The sequence below is a fragment of the Dipodomys merriami genome, unplaced genomic scaffold (genome assembly GCF_024711535.1).
Source record: "Dipodomys merriami isolate MVZ:Mamm:240054 unplaced genomic scaffold, mDipMer1.0.p SCAF_8, whole genome shotgun sequence".
Classification (NCBI taxonomy): domain Eukaryota; kingdom Metazoa; phylum Chordata; class Mammalia; order Rodentia; family Heteromyidae; genus Dipodomys; species Dipodomys merriami.
In genome coordinates, this window is record NW_027206401.1 from 11,089,125 (window position 1) to 11,111,128 (window position 22,004).

Genomic DNA, 22,004 nt, shown 5'->3' on the forward strand with positions numbered 1-22,004 from the left:
TAAGCAGACCAATTTTTCACTGTCTGCCCTTCCCCAGCTCCCTTGGCCATTAAGCTCCACTCTTCCGCATGATCAATGAATGGAGAAAATCCATCCAGACAGCATGTCTAGCCACTCTCCACGTGGATTTGGTACCAGAACAGCAAAGGCCATGACTGTGGTATTATATACAGACCTCTGAGGCATGAAATTACATAAATCCCTACTTGATCCGGGCTTTGTATCTATTAAGAATTCTTAAGATGGTCTCAATAACCTGGAATAACTGGTGTCGTCATTGCAGGGAGAAGCAGAGCTGGGATTGATCAGGTAAATTTTCCCCTTTCACTCTGTGAATGATATATTTGATGGTCTATGCAGCCTCGTTTGGCTGCATATCATGATGCCATGTTTGGTTCCTTTTTTGTTTTTGGCCAGACGTGGGGCTTGAATTCTGGTCCAGGGTATTGTCCCTAAGATTCTTTTGTTCAAAGCTAGCACTATATCACTTGAGCTATAGAGCCACTTCCAGCTTTTTCTGCTTATGTGATACTAAGGAATCGAACCCAGGGCTTCACGCATGCAAGGCAAGCACTCTACCACTGAGCCACCTTCCCAGCCCAATTTTTGGTTCCTGTTAGCCCCCAGACCTGCTGTTCTGGATAACGTTGGGGCTGTCAATGACTGAGCAAACTTTATGCACGCTACCTTTATACTAGGGGCAAAACATCTACAGTTCTCCCCAGGGAAATTTCCAAGTCAACTGGTTGGAATTTTATTTTATTTTATTTTATTTTATTTTTTGTTGGTCATGGGGCTTGGGCTCTGTCCATGTGCTCTTCAGCTCAAGATGAGCATTCTACCACGTGAGCCACAGCGCCACTTCTGGTTTTCTAGGGGCTTATTGGAGATAAGAGTCTCTCGGACTTTCCTGCTGGGCTGGCTTTGAACCATGATCCTCAGATCTCAGCCTCATGATTAACTAGGATAACAGGCGTGAGCCACTGGCAAATCTCCCCTTTATTAAGTCACAAAAGCACATCAGGAGTCCAGGAAGAGAAGACAGACTTCCATTTATTAGCACTTTCTCCAGTTACGTTATGGATACAACACCTGACAGTTCACTCATGTGGCCAGGCTAGCTTTGTTTTGCTCACAGTATATCCCCAGCTTGGAGCAGCGAGCTTTGTGCCTGGGAGATCCTGAACAAATAGTTACTAGTATAGATCAGGCCCAAGACTTTCCCTCCAGTACTGAAGTTATCTATGAAAACTAAAGAAGTATGTTTCACATCAAAACTCTTATCATAGCAAGACGCCAGTGCCTCACACCTGTAAATACTAGCAACTCAGAAGGCTGAGATCTGAGGATCATGGTTCAAAGCAAGCCCATGCAAGGTCTATATGACCAAAAAAGCTGGAAGAAGAGCTGTGGCTCAAATAGTAGAATGCCAGCCTTCAGTGAAAAGCTAAGGACAGCACCCCAGACCGGATTTCAAGCCTCGTACTGGCACAACACAACTCAACAAAACAACATTATTGTAGTTGTTAGTGTTTGGATTTCATTGATATCCCACTAACAAGTCAAGGTATAAGAAATGACTTACCCACAAATCCTTCCTCACCGACCAGTTTCAGGGCGATTTTATCAGCCAACACTGAGGAGTTGCCATGAGCAATGTTAGCAAAGGGGCCGGCGTGCACGAACACAGGGGTGCCCTGCAGGGTTACAAGGACATGGAAAGACAAAGATGGATGAGGACACACAAGGTGGCCCAGTGCTGGGCATCAGAGGCCTACCTGAATCCCTTAGATGCTGTAAATTAGAAGCACAGTGTCTCTCAAAGAGCAAAACAACCTGCCTCCTTCAAAGACCAAATTCCAATGCATCCCAGGACAAGGATGGTATTACCCTACATTAAAGCTGAGCCGCTGAGGACACAGTCATCTCCTGTCATGAGAGCTACTGCTAGCTGCCACATTCATTACGGAATACAGGATTTGCCTGATTTCACAGGGCTTTGAATGGCATCTTTTAAAAGAGTAGAAGTAAACCCTCATCACCTAAGAGGCTTCTTCAATATTTTTGCCATTAAGAAATTAGTCAATTTAAGGGCTGGGAAGGTGGCTCAGTGGTAGAGTGCTTGCCATGCATGCATGAGGCCGTGGGTTCAATTCCTCAGCACCACATAAGCAGAAAAAGCTGGAAGTGGGGCTGATGCTCAAGTGGTAGATTGCTAGCCTTCAGCTGAAGAGCTGAGGGACAGCGCCCAGGCCCAGAGTTCAGGCCCCACAACCGACAAAAAGAAAAGAAAAGAAATTAGTCAATTTAAGAGCTAGCCTTCCTAGCAAACACAAGTTCTTGGGTTTAAGCCCAAGTACAAAATCATAACAACAAAAATGAAATAGTCAAATTAAAATTTAAACAGCATATAAACCAAACCAATTAATGAAGTGGGGAAATCAAGGCAGAAGATTAAGAGTACACTGTTTTCTTCATAAAGTTCTTTCCAAAGCTTAAAAAGCATTAAATCTTTCTCATCATTTAACTAAACACATTAGAAATACGGTATTCATAAGAATAATACAAGCAAAGAAAAATTTCACTTAAATTATTAAAATAATACTTGTTAATAAGAAAATAACCAAAAATCAATACAAGGGAATCATCAAACACTTTAGATTTTAGATGGACGCTGGTAGCTTATTACTATAACCCTAGCTACTCAGAGGCTGAGATCTGAGGACTGCAGTGTGGAGCCAAACTGGGCAGAAAAATTCCTGTGACTCTCATCTCCACTTAACAAGCACAAAGGTGGAAGTAGAGGTATGGCTCAAGTGGTAGAGTGTCATTCTTGAGCAAAAGAATTAAGCAAGAGTATAAAGTCCTGAGTTCAAGTCATAGTACTGGTGGGGTACACACACACACCACCACCACCACAAAAAAAATTTTAGACTTTAATTTTTATTTATGTTTTTGCCAGTCATAGGCCTTGAACTCAGGGCTTGCGCACTGTCCCTGAACTTCTTTTGCTCAAGGCTAAGGCTAACACTCTACCATTTGAGCCACAGCGCTACTTCCGGCTTTTTCTGTGTATGTGGTCCTGAGGAATCAAACCCAGGCTTTCATGCATGCCAGGCAAGCACTCTACCACTGAGCCACCTTCCCAGCTTAGACTTTACTTTTTTAAATAAAAGCAGTGAATATATTCATTTTAGATGCTATTTTCTTTATCAATGACAACAGAATGAAAGAACTTTATACACAGCATCAGAGCTGGCGTTTCTGTCAGGGCTCAGTCAGGGCTTTCAGGGCCGCGTCCATGTGCTCCAGGGCTCACTCCCCCTGTGGAAACACAGGCTGCCCCTTCACTGCCGGCAGTGGAGGGCGAGGTGGGGAGCTGGGGATCCAGAGCTCCTGGAAAACTCCTATGAACCACAGCAGGCTAACAGCTGCACGTGGTTCAAAGATGAGGGAAAGCTGAACTAAAGCGGGAGGAAAGTGAAAGGAAGATCACCTCTGGAATGGAAGAGTTTCTCAGAGGTTTTTATTCCCTTTTCCTCTAGAAGCCATGAGGAGGGAGAAGAGTTCTGAGGCGGTCAGGAGACGTGTGGGAATAAAGTGAGGACCACAAAGCTCAGGGGATGTGTTCAATAGGCAGTGTGTTCACATGGACTTGCATCATCTACATCTTCCTAGCTAGCTGCGGCTTCTCACTTCTACCGGGAAACATTTCCAGGGCTCTGAAGGGAATGCTGTTTACAAGGTCTGAGTCTCCATTCCCTCCCTACCCTTGGCCGTCTGGGCTCGTTGTTGCTGGTACAGAATAAAGGGCGCTGGCAAAGCTCAATGAGGACAAGGTCATGCGCTCCACCGCTGGCGGTGGCCGGCTGCCCTCCTCGCACACTGCCATCAGTCACAAAGCCCCTGCTCGCCAGGGAACGCAGGGGACCATGTGCCTGAATCCGCCGCACCAACCTGCCGTCCCCAAATAACCCTGCCATGTTGCCACAAGATCCAAAGCAAGAAACTAGAAAGATGTTTACCTTTTATAGAACCTTTCTTATTTCCTAGGCTATGTGACTAATCCATTACCAAAAGCATTTGCTGGTTTAAATTTGCATTTCTAATTCACAAATAATAGTCTCTTGTTTTTTGGGGGGTGCAATGTGCTGTTCTAATACGGGAAATGCACGCATTACAGAATGATGGCGCATAGCTCGGGTCGGCAGCATCTCCTAAAAGCATGTGTCGTAAAGGCCTGGTCCCATTTGGAGCTGGTGAAACCCTTAGGTGGGGCCAAAGCTGAGGGCTGGGGGCTCATGCCTGTGATCCTAGCTACTCAGATGGCTGAAGTTCAGAGCCAGACTAGGCAGACAGATGGAGATTCACATCTCCAATTAATTAGCAAAAGGCTGCAAGTGAAGGTATGGCTCAAGTAGTAGAGGGCCAGGCTTGCAGGAAAAAGCCAAGCATGAGTACAAGGTCCTGAGTTCAAGCCGGTGCAAACGCCAGTGTCTTCATGTCCTGGCCGTGAGGAGGGCGGGTGCATTCGGGCATTGACGGACTCACACAGACGTAAAAGCACCAGGGCCACCAAGTATGGAAGGATGGGGGAGACAGAGGAGGAGCAGCAAAGGCGAGGGGAGGCTGCGGAGCAGGTGCTGCCCCTGAGAACGAAGACAAGAGCGCAGAGTGTGGGGCGACCTTGATCCTGCCTTTCACATCCAACTGGAGGCCTCAAGGACACTGGTCCTGCTCTAGTTCCCTGTCCTCTGGGTTGGAAGGACCGTGGGGGTCACAGGTCATGGAGTGACTGCTGAGTCCAGGGCAGTGCACACCAGAGCTAGCCTGCATACCAGCGAGGGGATCAGGGACAGAAGATGCGGCTCAGGGCCCTGGCTCCGGCTCAGAGACACCTGTGGGCCACACCCTCAGTCTGGCTCTCAGCTCTCTAGGCCCAAGCCCTTCAGATGGGAAACCCTTCCCACCCAAGAATCTCCACCTGCCTGGGATGTATGTCCTCCAGGCAGGTGCTTGCTGCAGCCTCAGTTTACCCATCTCTCCATTCAGGTACTATCTGAGCAGACAGACAGGCAGCATGGAGAACACCCACCGTGCCTCTGTGACCCCTCATTCCCTTTCAACTTTCTCCTTTGGCCCTAGCCACCCAATCACATGCCATGTACTTATGTGTCTGATGTCTGTCAGGCCCACCTTGGCCAGGCTCCCCACAGGGACCTGACATCTACTGCACCTCCTGTCCCAGCTGGTCCATACGATGTACTTAAGCAATACTTTGTCTTTATAATAATGCTGCTGGGTTAGTTGATACTTAGCACCATTGACAGGCTAGGATGTTTCAAGACTTTGCCCAGGTTTACAGAGGTGAACAGCAGACATTCAAACCTGACTTCTTATTGGCTGAATAAATGGATGACTAATCTACATGTTCCTGTTCAGAACAGTGGCTCTCTCCTCCACACCCTTTCCTGCCCTTCATTGAAGGTTGAGGACAAATGGCCACTGTTAGCATATAGTTTCTACCAATTCTATGGGCAGTGACATCCAGAAGGGAGCCAAAAACAGGCTCTGGTGGAAATATTTACACCATGGTAATTGGTAAATGCTAGAAGGGATTTCCCGAGGAACTGCTGTACAAATATACACCAGTACATCACCCTCTGCCAGCCCCGCTCCGCCACTTCCATGGGGTCTCTGCTCAACTCAGCCCCCAGACACCTCCTTGTTTGGACTCAAACCCTAGCATCTCATTAGCTGGGGGAAGGAATTAGGACAACCCCTAAAGCAAATGAATATGCTTAAATGACTTGGAAACTGGATTAAAGTAGAAGTATCTTGACTGCAAAGTTTCAGTTCGATAAAGAGAAAAATGTCAATGTTTACAAAAACAGTATCACCAAAGCAAAGCAAAGCAGAGAACACTTTGCTGGAAAACATGTCTCAGTATTCACTGTATTTAATTTTGGAAAAACAAACTAAACTATCCCAAACCTATTGGTGGATTATGAAAAGAAAAACCACACAAAGGAGAAAACAGCAGGTACATGTGGCCTCTACAGCCAACTGAAATATTAGACAGAGATAGATTTCCTAACTTTCTTCTCTGATCAATGAAGCCAATATATGAATCAGACCTAAGAATCTATAAATTTGTTTTAAACTTTTTTTCCCCACAATGACCAAGAAGTTCTTCTGAAGCTCCCTTCCAGGTTTATATTGGCTTGGAAGGCATGTGCTCTGCAGTGACAGACAGACAGACACAAACACACACACACATACACAGACACACACACACACTTCAATGAAGGCAAACACCACAGACAGCTACTATAAAAAAAAAAAAGCCACTTACTTCCAAGGTCTGCATCAGATTGGGCTTTATTGCATCTTTCATCAAAACAGTCAAAGCACCTGTCACTCCCTGAGGAAAAAAACAACAACAAAAAACATTTAGGCTGGACGCTGGTGGCTCATGCCTGTAATTCTAGCTAGTCAGGAGGCTGAGATCTGAAGACCATGGTTATAAGAAAGCCAGGGCAAGAAAGTTTGTGATACTTACCTCCAATTAACTACCAACCCCCCCCCCCCAACAAACCAATGAAATAAAAATCAACAACAGAAAACAAACAAACACACAAGCTGGAAGTATAGCTGCAGCTCAAGAAGGTAGAGTGCCAAGCTTGGAAATATACAAAGCTCAGGGACAATGCCCAGGCTCTGAGTTCAAGTGCCAGGACCAGCACCAACAAACAACAGCAACAACAAAGAAGCCCATTCAGATCACCGACGGCGGCGAAACTCTGCTCTGGGTCTTTCTCACCAGCCTGCTTCTGGGAGGACGCTGCCACAGGTGCTATCCCCCTGGGATGGGGGAGGGGGGGCGCTGCCACAGGTGCTATCCCCCTGGGATGGGGGAGGGGGGGTGGGGCCGTGTTGCCTCTGTCAAGCTGAGACACAAGGAGGGCGGGGCCGCAGAAGCCTTGTGCCCTCCCCCACAGCGACCCTGCGGGCATTCTGGGATTCCTATGAAGAGGTGTCAGCCTACCCGCCAGTGCTGTCTGGAGATGAAGGTGTTGTCCTCCATGGCTGTGGCCAGCGGGCCACAGGACTCCCAATGCAATCAGGGAACAGGTCGGGGTGGAGGGAGGTCAGAGGAGAGGTGGGAAGGCCCAGGTCTGGCTCTTGCCCACAAGGAACTGGTCACCCACGAGGGAGAAGGCACGGGGAAGGAAAGGCAGAGCCACCCAAAAGGCTCCCCGGCAGCATCCGCAGGGCTTCTCCCCCGCCCCCTTCAGAGAGAAGGAACAGGGGAGCAAGAATGGAGACTAACTGAGAGGAGAGGTGTGCCAGAGAGGGTTGAGAGGCCACCTCCCCTCTCTTTTGGTCGTGCTATAAGGATTGAACCCTGAACTGGATGATGGCGGGTGCTCGCTGCTTGAGCCATGCCCCCAGCCCCCACTTTGTTTTTGAGAAAAGATCTTGCTAACTTTCCTCAGGTGGCCTTCAAACTTATGATCTTCCTGCCTTCACTTCCCAGGTAGTCAGGACTATAGGCATGTACTACCATGCCTGTAAGATTTTTTTAATGAGATGCCACTACGCGCTTTAGCTGTTCTTCCCTTAAAAAAACCTTCTGGTTTCTTGCTAAAGACTACCATTTTCAACATACTCCTCTTCTTCCTCCTCAGATACTGGCAGGCTCTATGACCCGAGGAGGCCTGTGAAATAGCACGTACCCTGGTGGCCAGCAGCTCAGAGTTCACACAGGCAGATGACAGCACAGCTCCTCTGTGACTGACAGGGAGGGGGGATCCAGGGATCCCTCACCCCTCCACGGAGCACAACCTCTCCCCTTATACCCCATCACCGTCAAATGTTTCTCTCATGTCATCCGTTTCTACTTTGATAATACTTGTAATCATTTAAGATCTACAAACCCCATCAATGTTCTACCTTCCCATATAAAATGCTACTGTCAGAAATGTAAGCATCCATTATAAATGCTCCTGCCCAAACGCTTCTTCTTCCCATAATGCGCTGGGTGTCTGCTCAACCAATGAAAAGAGCAACCAGTGCAAAGAGCAGGGGAAGAGCTCTGGGAGGAGCCTGTGCTATATAATAACCACGCTGGAGAGGACAACGGGACTCCTCTTTGGGACCCATTCTAGATGGAGAGTGTCACCATTTTCCTTTCACTTTCAAACAAATTTACTTGAAGCTGGCTAGTACATCCCACCCAACTGACCCAGCCCAAGAGACTGAAGGAGGAAGGAGGTGAACATTTCTCCTGGGCCAGCACAGGTAGTGACTGCCTGTGTTTTTTCCTCTCTCCTGCTGGGGCTCCTCACACGCCAGTGTATCACTTCATGCAAGGAGAACATCGCCCAGGTTAAGAGGAACAAAATGTGGCAAATAAGTATACAAACTATAAAAGGCAGCAGAGAGCACAGACCTATGTTCTGTGTGTGTGTTGGTATTGGGGTTTGAACCCAGAACCTTGTGCTTGCCAGGGCAGGTGCTCAACTGCTGAGCCAATCCTCCAGTTTGCTGTTGGAGAGGGTATGACTGCTATGAACAGGCTGGCCTGTTTACATTTTCCACACAGCTGGAATGACGCATGGCTTTTATTGTTTGAAACAGGATTTCATGAACTTTTGCCTGTGCTGGCCTTGAGCGGTGATCCTCTCAATCAGAGCCTCCGGGGTAGCTAGGGTTGTAGGTGTCTGACTCAGCTTTTTTTTTTTTTTTTTAAAGAAAAGGTCTCACTAATATTACTCTCCCTATCAGAGAGAGTAACTGTAACTGCAATCTTCTTATCGCTGCCTCCCCAGTAGGTAGGATTATAGGGGTATGCTACTATGCCTAGCCTAGAACACACAATTTAAAAGAACTGCCTTTTATTTCTGGCAGAAGCAAGGTTCAAGAGTGGCAAGAATGAGCCGAAGCTTAGGAGATAATTTCGCCCGTCTTGACTTTAGCCAGGGGCGAGCTGGTGAAAAATGCCGGTGAGATCATGGAAGAAGCAGGAATCCCCAGCATCCCCAGCACGTATGGATGGGAGGAAGGACGCCCCAGAGCACTGTGTGGCACTCACCAAGTCCTCTGCTGTCACAGGCTGCCCGTTTTTGTCGCTGGCCACGACCATTCTTCCTAGACGCTCCTTCATGTCCGCGAGGCTGTCCGTCAGGGCCAGCACCGCCATGATCTCGCTGGCCACAGCGATGTCAAACTGGGCCTGGACCCGCAAAGCAAAGGCAATGGTCAGTGGAGGCACTCCTGGGCTTCCGGTTCGCATGGGTGGCCAGATTTTAGCCATGAAAAGACCGTTGGGGGGTGGGGGGGGTCAGTGCTCCCACAGAGCGCACAGGGGCTCGTGCCTGACATAACCTCTCCAGGTGAGCAGGCTGCCCACGATGCTCCACTGAGCCCCAGGGTTGGGGCGATGCCCGCCACACCTGCTCATGGCTCCATGTGGTGAGTCACAGTAGCCTGGCTCTGACTAGTAATGAAATCCTATGTGCCTCGCCAACCAGGCAGATGCCAGGCGGGCAGTGTCCACACAGGAGGGCTTGTTTCTGTTGGCTTTATTTTTAATTTATTAACCTTTTGATTTGGGAGACAAGATCCTACTATATGGTCCAGGCTGGCCTCAAACTCATGAACCTCTTGCCTCAGACTCCTAAGTGCTGAGGATACAGGCATGGGTGACCATGCCTAACAATTTACTTGTATTTGAGAGATTCTTGCCGTGTTACCCAGGACCAATGCTGGCCTGGAACTCTCAATGATCATGTTTCGGCCTTTTGATTGGCCAGGATTATAAGCATGCAACATCACACCCAGTGTGGGGGTTCACTTCTGATCCCCAGCAGGGAGGATTGTGTGTGACATGCAGTAGGTGTTCGGTATGTACCGACTGAACCAATGAAGAGCCTGCTGGCTACTTCTGTGCTTAGGGCCGGTCTGTCCGTCTGTCAAGCTTAAATAAGAGAAGAGGCTCCTACATAGGTTGACCAGTTCCTCAAAGTTAGACCTCAGCGCAGCTATCAAAGGTGGCTCTGAATGACCTGTCAGCTGTTCAGGAGACCATCAGATCCTAACACTCCTGGCCTGGAAAGCCAGAATGTTCCCAGGATTTCCTGTTCCTCCCTTGGCTTGGTCCCAGGGTGTCCACAGCCCAGTGGGAAGCTGGAGGGACAGGAGGAACGTGTGCTCTCTCCTTATCACAATCCAGCCCCTAAGGAAGTTTCTCTGCACAAAACCATGTGGCTGACCTCCAGCTTAATGCTCTTCTTCCCCAAGAGGGCATGAGACAAGGTCAAATGTGCACAGAGGAAAATGGCTATCCCCGGTGGGACCACCTTGGGAGACTTGAGTTTCCAAGTCTGCCCTGGACAACTGAGGAAATGAACAAAGAAGCAGCTTTCTGGCTCCTTCCTGGTTGAGACTGCATCTGCCGTGCCCTGAGTGAAAATCAAATGCAATGATGTTCAAGTACAATACTCAACGCAGCTCGACCCAAACACAAATGAGTTTACTCTGTAGGAGTTTGCCAAACGTGTCAGCACAAACCAGATCTGCTGAGCCAGCGCCAGGCAGAGCTCATCTCCACTACCACAAAACAGATGAAAAAAACCGACTAGGAATATGGAGATTTTTCTGTACAAAACATGAGGCTGTGAACCGTCTTACAATATCCACTGAACCAAAAATGTGCAGAATTTATAGTTCATGTATAAGTTGTTTATTGGTAATGCTGTCAATGTCAAGATCTTGCATATATATGCTGGGCTAAGTCAAAGACCATTCATGTTACTACCTAAATCATGTGGGCTAAGGAGAGGACTGTTGTTCATTTTTGCCCTTTGTCTGTCTCTTTCCTTCCTCCTTTCTCTCTCTACTCCTTCCTTCCTTTCTTTCAATTGGAGATAAGAATTTCTCAGACTTTTCTCCATGGGCTGGCTTTGAACCTCAATCCTCAGATCTCAGCCTGAGTAGCAGGGATTACAGATGGGAGCCACCAGTGCTGGGCCCTGTGTGTTTCTTTAAACATGTGGTGCCATGACCTGGCTTGAGTGTGGAGATGATTCCAGATACCCTGCCTGCCTGTCATTTAACCACAGCAGGTTGTGCAGTTCCGGGCTCCCACATTGGAGCCTCTCCCAGGACTGCTGCTGGGCCTTGGTGGCCCTCTGTGCGAACCACACCCGACAGAGGGCTGTCCTCTCTTCACATGCCGGCTTCCTGTGTGCAAGACACTGACTCCTGCCAAACAAGCAGTGTGGCCCATACACAAGTCTGTCACTGGGATGAGAATGGCCTTTGGGTTGGACTGTGACACTGTCATGGGTGTCAGAACCACACTCAGCCCCCAGGCTGAGGCCCACGCAGATACAGGCTGTGTCCTTAGCTGCCAGCCCTGAGGAATGCGCTGCCTCTCCCAGTCTTGTCTGAGAACCGATGGACCTCTTCTCTCTGAACTTGGGAGCCCCGCCTGTGTTCCAATCATGTGCTCGACTGTCCTCTCCATCAATCCAACTCTTTCTATCTGCAGCCTTCCCGACACATCTGTCCATCAATGGTTCTCTGCGCCCTCCTCTCACTGCACAGACACGGAAGGCTGAGGTCTGTCGAGCAAAGAAGTGAGTGCCAGCATTTGGAACAAATCGGGTGGTGCAGGGGCTTAGTCTGTCAGCTTGATCAAGCCTAACTTCACTTTCTTTTTCTCTGCCAATACTGGGGCTTGAACTCAGGGCCTAGGCACTGTCCCTAAGCTCCACTTCTGGCTTTTTGCTGGTTTGTTGGAGATAAGAGTCTCAGACTTTTCTGTACAGGCTGGCTTCGAACTGTGATCCTCAGATCTCAACCTCCCGAGTATCTGGGATTAGAGGCGTGAGCCACTGGCACTGCTTTTTAACTCAAAAATTGCCAACATCGAAAGGCTGGACAAATGGGACTGCATGAATAGAAAGCCCACGGATTGGGAGATCTTCACTAGCCATATAATGAACAAGGGTCTCATATCTAAAATATACATGGAACTGAAAAAATTAAATTAAATCCCCCAACAAAGAAACAACTGCCCCATTAATAAGTGGGCTAAACACTTAAAGAGAGACGTCTCTGAAGATGAAATAAGAATGGCCAATAGGCACATGAAGAAATGCTCAACTTCTCTAGCCATAAAAGAAATGCAAATCAAAACAACATTGAGATTCCACCTCACCCAGTTAGAATGGCTATAATCAAGAAATCTAATAACAACAGTTGCTGGAGGGGATGTGGCCAAAAGGTAACCCTACTGCATTGTTGGTGAGTGTATAAATTTGTTAAACCACTTTGGAAAGCAATATGGAGGTTCCTCAAAAGACTACAAATAGTGCTCCCCTATGACCCAGCAATCCCACTTTTGGGCATTTACCCAAATGATCACAAACCAGGCCATACCAGCACAACTATGTTTATCACAGCATTATTCACCATAGCTAAGATATGGAACCAATCCAGATGTCCCTCAGTAAATGAATGGATCAAGAAAATGTGGTATATATACACAATGGAATTCTATGCCTCCATCAGAAAGAATGACACCATCCCATTTGTTAGAAAATGGAAAGACTTGGAAAAAATTATATTAAGTGAAGTAGCTAGACCCAAAGAAACATAAGTCCCATGGCTTCACTTATTTGCAACAACTAATATATGTCTAGGATAATCTTACTAGACAAGTAGAAAAGGTCAAAAGCTATGTACAGGGCTGGGAGGGTGGCTCAATAGTAAGAGTTCTTGTCTTGCATGTATGAGGCCTTGGGTCAATTCCTCAGCACCACATAAGCAGAAAAAGCCAGAAGTGGCACAATGGCTCAAGTGGTAGAGCGCTAGCCTTGAGCTAAGGGACAACACCCAGGCCCAGAGTTCAAGCCCCATAATTGACAAAATGTACATATGACCATATAAAATAATGCTAAGTGAAATGAACCCCAAGATAGGAACACAAGAGGTTTTATCTTTGTCACTGTTATTTTTAATGTACTATGTAATTTTGTTTCTTTTGTATGTTCTTCCCCTATGGTATAACCCTTGTTGTCACTGTGTTTGATTCCAGTGCCCTGCATCTTGTATATACTTTTCTAATTTGGGGAGGGGAAGGGAAATAACAAAATGCTGAAACAAGGACACAGGTTGGCCCATTGCAATAATGAGATGTACAAGACATTATGTTGAAAACGAACTTTACAACTTGGGGGTAGGGCGGAAAGGGGTTGGGAAGGTGGGGAGGGAAGGGATAGTAGAGGAAAAACAAAGGAGGAGGTAACAATGCTCAATCGGAAATGTACTCATTACCTTACTCATGTAACTGTAACCCTTCTGTACAGTATCTTTACAATTAAAAAATATATAAGAATTACCAACATCTCTGTGCTATAGGTTTTCACTATTACAGTAAAAAGGACTCATACTTTTTTTCCCACTAATAAAAAAGTTGATGGACAAGTTATAAAGGTAGAACTGCCTCTAAATATAGTTTATGAGGGGGAGGGTGGGGAACGTTTACAGGGCCGCTGTGGCTGCTGAAATAGTATGGGATGACTTTATGTGCCCCAAGCACACTGACCCCATCAGAGCTCGGAGAGGCAAGCAGGCTCACATTTCTCTGTTTTGGGGAGTAGGCCATTATCCTTTGAAAACATCCCCAAACTATTAAGCCTAATAACTGGGTAATTGTTCTTTGATTAGTGAAATCCAGGTAGAGAGAGAGAGAGAGAGAGAGAGAGAGAGAGAGAGAGAGAGAGAGAGAGAGAGAGAGAGAGAGAGAGAGAGAGAGTGTGTGTAGATTTTCATTTTCTTGCTGTTATGCCAATCTGGTATCCAGTGGGTGGATTTCCCATAAAATGTATAGGAATTTATGTGGAAAGCCCTCCTTTGGCCCCCATCCCCCAACACACAGAATGGCTCTTCCCACAGACACAACTGGGAGCACACAGCAGGAGGATGCTGCACCTTCCTGCCTCTGGTACATTCCGAGGGCCCTGTGGAGGGACTGGAAATCTTCTAGTGACTGGGCACTGCCGCTGGGGGCGTGAGAAGGGGCTGGGGGGGTGAGGACTGTCACAGTCCAGGAAAACAGCGCCACCTACCTGCCGGGAGCATCCCTTTTCCGTGCTTGCCTGGCCAATCGTTATTTTTCGCAGAAATCGGTCATTGGTGTCCAATACTGAAAGAAAAGAGATTACTGGCTCAATGGACAAACTTGGACTGGCCACAGAGGATGCTGAGGAAGCAACAAAGAAGAAGTATCAAACAAAGGTTGGGTTTTCCTCAGGGAAATTGCTAGTGGTAAGGGACCTACGATGTCAGAAGAGATAACAGGAAACTGGTTTTTATTGTCATGGTGGGAAGTGAACTTTTAATTAAGCAGCAAGGAAAAGTATTTCTAAAAGGGTGATATTTTACTCTTAATCCTAAATCACAGGAAGTCAATACAGCTTTGCAAGAAGTTAATCCTATACCAGCCACATGACCCAGTAATTCAATTCTTTTTTTGGTCCGGTCATGGGGCCTGAACTCTGGGCCTGGGCGCTGTCCCTCAGCTCTTCAGCTCAAGGCTAGTGCTCTACCACTTGAGTCACAGCGCCACTTCCAGCTTTTTTCTTTTTGCTTATGTGGTGTTGAGGAATTGAACCCAGGGCCTCATGCATGCAAGGCAAGCACTCTACCACTGAGCCACCTTCTCAGCCCCCCCAGTAATTCAATTCTAAAAGCAGGGGCTTGAGCAGATTTCTACACCCTTGTCCACAGCATCTCTGTATACAAACACCAAAAAGCATTAGTAATTATTCAACAAAAGATGAATGGATAAACACTGCATGCACACACATGCAAAACGCATGGACTATTGTATACATAAAAAGGAAGGACATTTCCTAGAACCACAGCTTCATTTGTGACTTTTGCTGGTTAATTGGAGCCATGAGTCTCATGGACTTCCTGTCTGGGCTGGCTTTGAACTGGAATCCTCAGATCTCAGACTTCTGAGTAGCTAGGATTCTAATAGGCATGAGTCCACTGAGGTCTTGCTAAAAGATATATTTTTTTTTTTGGGTCCGGTCATGGGGCCTGAACTCTGGGCCTGGGTGCTGTACCTCAGCTCTTCAGCTCAAGGCTAGCGTTCTACCACTTGAACCACAGGGCCACTTCTGGCTTTTTTCTTTTTGCTTATGTGGTGCTGAGGAATCGAACCCAGGGCCTCATGCATGCAAGGCAAGCGCTCTACCACTGAGCCACCTTCCCAGCCCTGCTAAAAGATATTTTAAATGTGGAAATAAGAGGCCAAAGAGGATAGAAACCAAAAAGATTGAAGTAGTTTCACCAGGACCTTTGGATGAGGCTAGAGAGATCAAGCTGTTGCTTTGAATGGGGTGGGGAGGGACAGGAAAAATCCAACCCCCTCTTGGTCTGTCGCCCACTCTGCTCCTCAGCCCACGACGGGGTCTCATCACCCACCTCTCTGCCACGTGATGGTGGACGGGTCAATGTTGAGTCTGGCAAATTTACTCACTTCCTCTTCTGTCAGTGTACTAGGATCCGTCTTACTTATCCCCAGTTTCTAGTAATTAAGAAAAAAAAATACCAGGAGTAAGGGAAGGAAGAGAAGCCAAAAGGCAGCCAAGATTACGCTCTGATTTTTATTTTCCCCACTATTAGTAGTGTCTTAAAAGAAAACAAAACAACTAGATCTTATTTTGAATAGCTCATACATTAGGTCAAAGCACATAAATACATGTTAAAGTCTAAATTTCCTCTACAAGTGGGAATACTCTTAAAGCCACAAGGCTGCCAGTAGAGTCCAGTTGGCCACACGCAGCATGGCGGCGGTGGAGGCTCCTAGGTCTGTGGCTCTGTGTGGCCACCAGTCACCAGGAGGAAACGTAATCATTGTGCACAAACCTGAGGCCTTGGTTCCAGTTCTTTGCAAATACAAATACCAATTCAAGTAAAGCACAGGTCTCAGTTTCAAAACAAGGAACTAGTAATGCACTGAGAAAAAAGATACTGGTTTTTGTAAAAACATCCTAAGAGTGGTTTTCAGCCAGGTGTGGTGTCTGTCATATGCCTGTAATCCCAGTACTTGGGAAACCGAGGCAGGAGGATTGCAAGTCTGGTTTGGACCTTGTCTTGCAGGAATAAATAAGAGGAAAAGAAAGCATATTTATTTATTTTTAATCAAAGTATATAAAAAGATCCAGAAAAGAGGAACTTAGCCTGCCAGAGCTGCTAGGAATGGAATCATTCATTACCCTCACCATGCTAAAGTTGGTTCAGAACAAGCCAGGGGGTAAATTTGGGGGGCGTGGGGGGCAGTGGAGAACAGATTAAGACAGGATTTTGCTATCTAGCCCAGGTTGGCCTTGGACGTGAGATTCCTATGCCATAGCTGAGTGCTAGAATTACAAGTGTGATTGTATAGGTAGGCAGCACACACAAAAAAAGGGATGAATTGACAAAGGGGGTGAATTGTATGTGTATATGTGTAATAGGGACCTCATGCTTTTAATTAGCTTTTCATTCGCTCTACCACTTGAACCACATTTTCTCTTCTGGCTTTTTACTGGTCAATTGGAGATTGACCAGTAAAAGTCTTGATGACTTTTATACCCAAGCTGACTTTGAACACTGAGCCTCAGGTCTCAGGGTCCTGAGTAGCTAGGATGATTACATGTGTGAGCTACCAGTTTGTGGCTGTTTTTTGTTGTTGTTGTTGTCATTGTTTTTTGTCAGTCGTGAGGCTTGAACTCTGGGCCTGGGCACTGTCCCTCAGCTCTTCAGCTCAAGGCTAGCGCTCTACCACTTGAGCCACAGCACTACTTCCGGTTTTCTGGTGGTTTATTGAAGAAGTCTCACAGACTTTCCTACCCAGGCTGGCTTTGAACTGTGACCCTCAGATCTCAGCTTCCTGAGTAGCTAGGATTACAGGCATGAGCCACTGGTGCCCAGCTCCTGGTTAAAATTTTAAGACTACTTATATAATCGTCTTAAACCATTGCACCATCCTTATCCCATGAAGGGTTCTATTTTAATCCCTGGCAGACACCTGGGGGAAGCAATGGGTAGGGAACCGAGCATAAAGAGCATTAGAGACAAAGACATGGTGAGAATGCAGAAGTCTGGGCAAAAACAAAGGCAGCATCTCCCTGCAGCAAAACCAGGTGATGGATTTTCTAGGTTAGCTCATTTCAGGGGAATGTAACAAATCCTCCAAAGGCTTCTCTTTGCTCGAGGAGACGTACAAATGCTATTTGTTAGTTGATTAGGGTGTTGTAGATTAGCAAATAGTCCTCTTCATACATGAGGAAAATGAAACCTCAAAGAGTTAATTGTTGGTTCACCTGGTTCTTTGGTTTACGATCCAGAGTTAGGTGTCTAATCCTGAGCTCTGGCGGATATATTCTTCAGCCTCTTTAGAGTTTAACACCCAAAAGAGTATCTGAAAACCAAAATCAAGGCAAGTTCAACATTTCTCTGGCTTTGGCAAAAACTTCCTGATGGCTTTCTAGGATATTTTCTTTAAAAAAGGCAAAAAAAGCATGAAATAGAAACTTACTTTCAGCCGAGCAAGTTGAATTTCTGAGAACTTTCTGACGCCATTCACTAAAGGAACCAGCCGATTATATAGAGCCTAAGGAAGCAGAACAAAAAGAAAACTCCACTGAAGGTCAAGAGGTCAACCACACGTGGACAGTTTGGATTATGGCAAAGTTGTGTTTACAACCAAACAGGCCCTACTAAGAGTTGGGAGACTTGAATAAAACAAGCAGACTTCCAGTTCCATCATCTTAATAAAACCCCCTGAAGCTGAAATAATGCACATTGCCAAGAGTTTCCATAAATATATTTCTCAATCTATAGCCTTACAACTGTCAAATTCATGCTTATCTGGTTTATGTTCCAAGACTCTCTAGGGAATTCCCTTAACTGCAGATTTTCAGAACACTTACTGCAAAACACGCCAGAAAATACCCTCTCATGTACGGACAGTGTGGTGAGGGGACTGGAATCTGGAACTCGGTTACTTGCACTGTGCATTAACTTTTGGCCTGCATGCAGGTGAATCCAAGGGCCACTGAGTTCTGTAACAGCATATCTAAGCCAGCAGCATAAAACAATCATCTTAAAAAGACATCTGAGGCCTGGGAATGTGGCTTAGTGGCAGAGTGCTTGCCGAGCATGCATGAAGCCCTGGCTTCGATTCCTCAGTACCACATGAACAGAATAAGCCGGAAGTGGCACTATAGCTCAAGTGGTGAAGTGCTGGACTTGAGCCGAAGCAGCTCAGGGACAGTGCCCAGGCCCCTGAGTTCAAGTCCCAGGACTGGCAAAAAAAAAAAGTTATCTGTCCATGTTCTAGAGATTGGACCTGTGCATCAATTACTTTTAAAAACCACACACTCATCTGGAATAAGGTTTAACTTAACTAGGACAGGAGAACTCTTCTAACAGGAGGGCATTGTTAAACCCATTTGAGGATCTAACCAAACCATGGGCCCTTTCTTCAAGAAGCCAGCTTCATACCTCCTACCTTTGTCATGAAAGCTTGTTTTTTGAAAGGTAATCTCACACTAACTTTTGCTGTTGATTTTTATTTTACCTGGGTTGGTCTTAAGCCACAATTCTCCTATTTCTACCCTTCCAAATAGCTGGAATTACAAGCATGTTCCACCATACCTGACTCTAAAATTAATACCATTCTGTACAAAATTTTAGAGAGCTTACAGACTCTCTAAAACACAAACTCAGTGAGGGCTCAGGAATCCCAGGGTAAGATCACCCTCCCTCACACAGCAAACAAGGAATCCTTCTCACCTTATCTGTTTGAGTGCTTTCATGCAAAATCCTGGTGTCAATGGCAGCAGCTAGTAAATTATTGGCGGCAGTAATGGCATGGATGTCCCCGGTCAAGTGAAGGTTGAACTATAAATGAAACGGAACATCTTTCTATTTGTTTTAAATAGCCACGGCAGTAATCAAAAGCTGCCTGGATCAATAAAACAACATGGTGATTAAATGTCCAAAACACGGCCCACATCTGACAAGATTTTCCACTTGAGTCACAGTACATCACAAATCCTTTCAATATGGTGCAATATTCTCTCTCTCACCTTTTCTCTCTTTTTTGAAGGCAGAGCCTAAGAAATATCCTTTAGCTTTTTCAGTCACAGCTAACATTCTACTACGTGAACAACAGCTCTACTTCCAGCTTTTTGATGCTTAATTTGTAGATAAGAGTCTCACAGAGTTTCTCGCCTGGTGAGCCCCAGATCTCAGGACTGAGCCATGAGCACCCAGCTCAAGGGGAGATATTGTGCAGGATTGAACGACTAGTTTCTTCACATTCACATTCCTTATGTGCACTGCTTCTTCACTGAGAAGTCAGTCCTCCCTCAAAGTCACTCACGATTGCTGCTCCTCCCTCCCAGAGAGCCTTAGCAACACCCCTTCAGTAGGGTCTCAGTGCACGCACTGCAAGCTCTTGCCAAAATTTGCTATTACTTCATCTTTTATTTTGGTCAGTCGTGGGGCTTGAACTCTGGGCCTGGACGCTGTCCCTCAGCTCTTCAGCTCAAGGCAAACGGTCTACCACTTGAGCCACAGCACCACTTCTGGTTTCTGGTGGTTAACTGGAGATAAGTCGCTCGCTTTGAACCTCGATCCTCCGTTCTCAGCCTCCTGAGTAGCTAGGATTACAGGCTTGAGCCACCAGCGCCCGACATATTACTTCTATTTTTAAAAGTCTATCTTTGGCAATTTGACGAGTAAAATGGTAACTGACAGTTCCCCCCCACTCTCTCCCTCCCTCCTTTTCTGTCTTGTCTGTACTGCAGTTTGAATTCAGGGGTTTCAATGTTAATGTTTCATATTCTTGCTTGGCTGATGCAGGTATTTTACTGATCATGTTGGAGGTGGAGTCTCAGATTCACTTCTCGATCGCAGCCTCCAGAGCAGCTGGTTTCCAGGCATGCCACACCAGTGCTTTTTTACCCCTTTGAGCCCCTTTGGCCATTTTCTCATTGGTTTTACTTTTTGTTTCCAACTTTCTACCTGCTGTCCTCCAGGGGTGGCTTTTAGGCCCCAGAGAGGGCTCTTCGCTTTGAACCACGACTGTTTATCCCCACCATAACATCACGTCTGCCAGCCCTTGCTTCTCCACCTCAATAAATGACTCCATGGATTTGCATTCTGGACTCGTGCCTTGTCTCAACCCTCACACCTAACCCATAAACATCAGGGAACAAACAAGACGTTGTCATCCTTTTCTCCGTCCTCACAGGCACCCTCAGTCTCCTCACTGGACAGCTGGAAGCCATGCGCAGTGGCCCTGTCTGTTCTCGGTACAGGGGACAGAACGATCCTGGAAAAGCTAACCTACATCCTGTTACTGTCCTGTTGGCCTTGAGACTAAGGCAGGTTAGTACAGACAAGCACGGGGGCATCAGTAAGCTAATGGGACAGCAAAGGGTCACAGAGGATGAAGAGAAAGTTCTCGGGGAAACAGGGGTTGTCATTGCGGGTTCCCCTGGCCCATCTTCCCCCGGAAGCACGCTGTCTTAACGGAAAGGAGGCGAGGGGGGGGGTCTGAATCAGTGTGACGCAGGGCAACGCTGAAGTCTCTGAAAGTTCCCACACCACATGGGTTTGGGAATTCAAACCTCAGTGGAACTGAGAAAGGTCGTATGACACGCTATAGTGCTTTATCCAATACTCCAGTCAGGGTCTAGATGTGCACCCTCTGGGCGGGAGCAGCAAGTCATGAGAAAGCAAATTCATGGGGGCACAACCCAGGCACAGCTCCCACCCGCAAGGTGACTGCTGCCACTGTGTGAGTTACACTAATGCTTTTGGGTTTCCGGGTCTTTCGGGCCCAGAGACATCAAGAAGGACTGGTAGCATGCATGTCGGGGACTCACCTCCTCCATGGGGATGACCTGGGCGTATCCGCCACCTGCTGCTCCCCCTAAACAACAGAGCAATGACAAGAAGTGAGTCACAAGGGCACACACTCAGGGAGGGGGGGTGGGGCCTGGGGACAAGGCAAGCCACGCCCCCCAGTTGAAATTCCAGCAGGAGCAAGGAATGTTCACTGGTATGTGTAAGCAGAATAGGAGTGAAAGTCACAAGCCAAAAGTTCACACTATGTTCAGCTATGGATTTTCAAGATGCCCATTTCTTTGGGTGGAAAACAAAGGTAGCCAGGTGTGATGGGGCACGCTTGTAATGCCAGCACCTGGGAGACCACAGCAGGAGATGGTAAACTCCACGCCAGCCTGGATTACCTAGTGAGACCCTGCCTAAAAAAAAAACAAAACCACCTGTAAGCCAGGTACAGTGATACATTGCTGCCATCTCAGCTATGCCGGAAGCGCAAAATCAAGGACTGCAGTCCAGAGGCTGGTGTGGACATGTGGGATGCTACCGGAAAAGAACAAAAGGTACCAGGTGCTGAGAATTCACACCTATAATCTTAGCTACTCAGGAAGCTGAGCTCTAAGGATGACGGTTCGAAGCCAGCCTGGGCTGTCTATGACACTCTTAGCTCCAATTATACACCAAAAAGCCAAAAATGAAGTTGTGGCTCAAGCGGTAGAGTGCCAGCTTTGAACAAAAAAACTCAAGGACAGTGCCCAGACCCTGAATTCAAGCCCTGGCGCGCGCACACACACACACACACACACACACGCACACGCACACACGCGCACACACACACACACACACACACACAGGCAAGAAAAATGTGGTAGAGTACCTGCCTAGCAATGCATCCTGTTCTATGTAGTCCCACTTGTCTTGCAGTAACCTGGTCAGCTTGGTACCATAATTGCAATTCTAACAAATAAGCTCAGAGATATCATGGCTGGCTCTAGGTCACACAGCGGTAAGAGACACAGCTGTGAATCAAACCTGCATTTTCTCAAAGTGTAAGGCTCATTCCACCACATAATGTACAC

General features: G+C 46.9%; 1 protein-coding gene across 5 annotated transcripts in view; it reads right to left on the bottom strand.

Annotated features, from left to right (window-relative positions):
- The window catches only part of Mthfd1l (methylenetetrahydrofolate dehydrogenase (NADP+ dependent) 1 like), a 138,842-nt gene that overhangs the window by 64,887 nt on the left and 51,951 nt on the right, over window positions 1–22,004 (bottom strand). For all 5 annotated transcript variants that reach the window (XR_011369431.1, XM_070010930.1, XM_070010929.1 and 2 more), the window contains exons 13-20: window positions 20,967–21,013; window positions 18,865–18,972; window positions 17,606–17,680; window positions 15,508–15,610; window positions 14,142–14,218; window positions 9,098–9,238; window positions 6,356–6,424; window positions 1,586–1,697 (exon numbers count right to left, since the gene is read on the bottom strand). Coding sequence is in view for 4 of the 5 variants with exons in the window: in XM_070010930.1 (XP_069867031.1) it covers window positions 1,586–1,697; window positions 6,356–6,424; window positions 9,098–9,238; window positions 14,142–14,218; window positions 15,508–15,610; window positions 17,606–17,680; window positions 18,865–18,972; window positions 20,967–21,013 (732 nt within the window). In the remaining variant the exon portion in view is untranslated. The remainder of the gene's footprint in view (window positions 1–1,585; window positions 1,698–6,355; window positions 6,425–9,097; window positions 9,239–14,141; window positions 14,219–15,507; window positions 15,611–17,605; window positions 17,681–18,864; window positions 18,973–20,966; window positions 21,014–22,004) is intronic.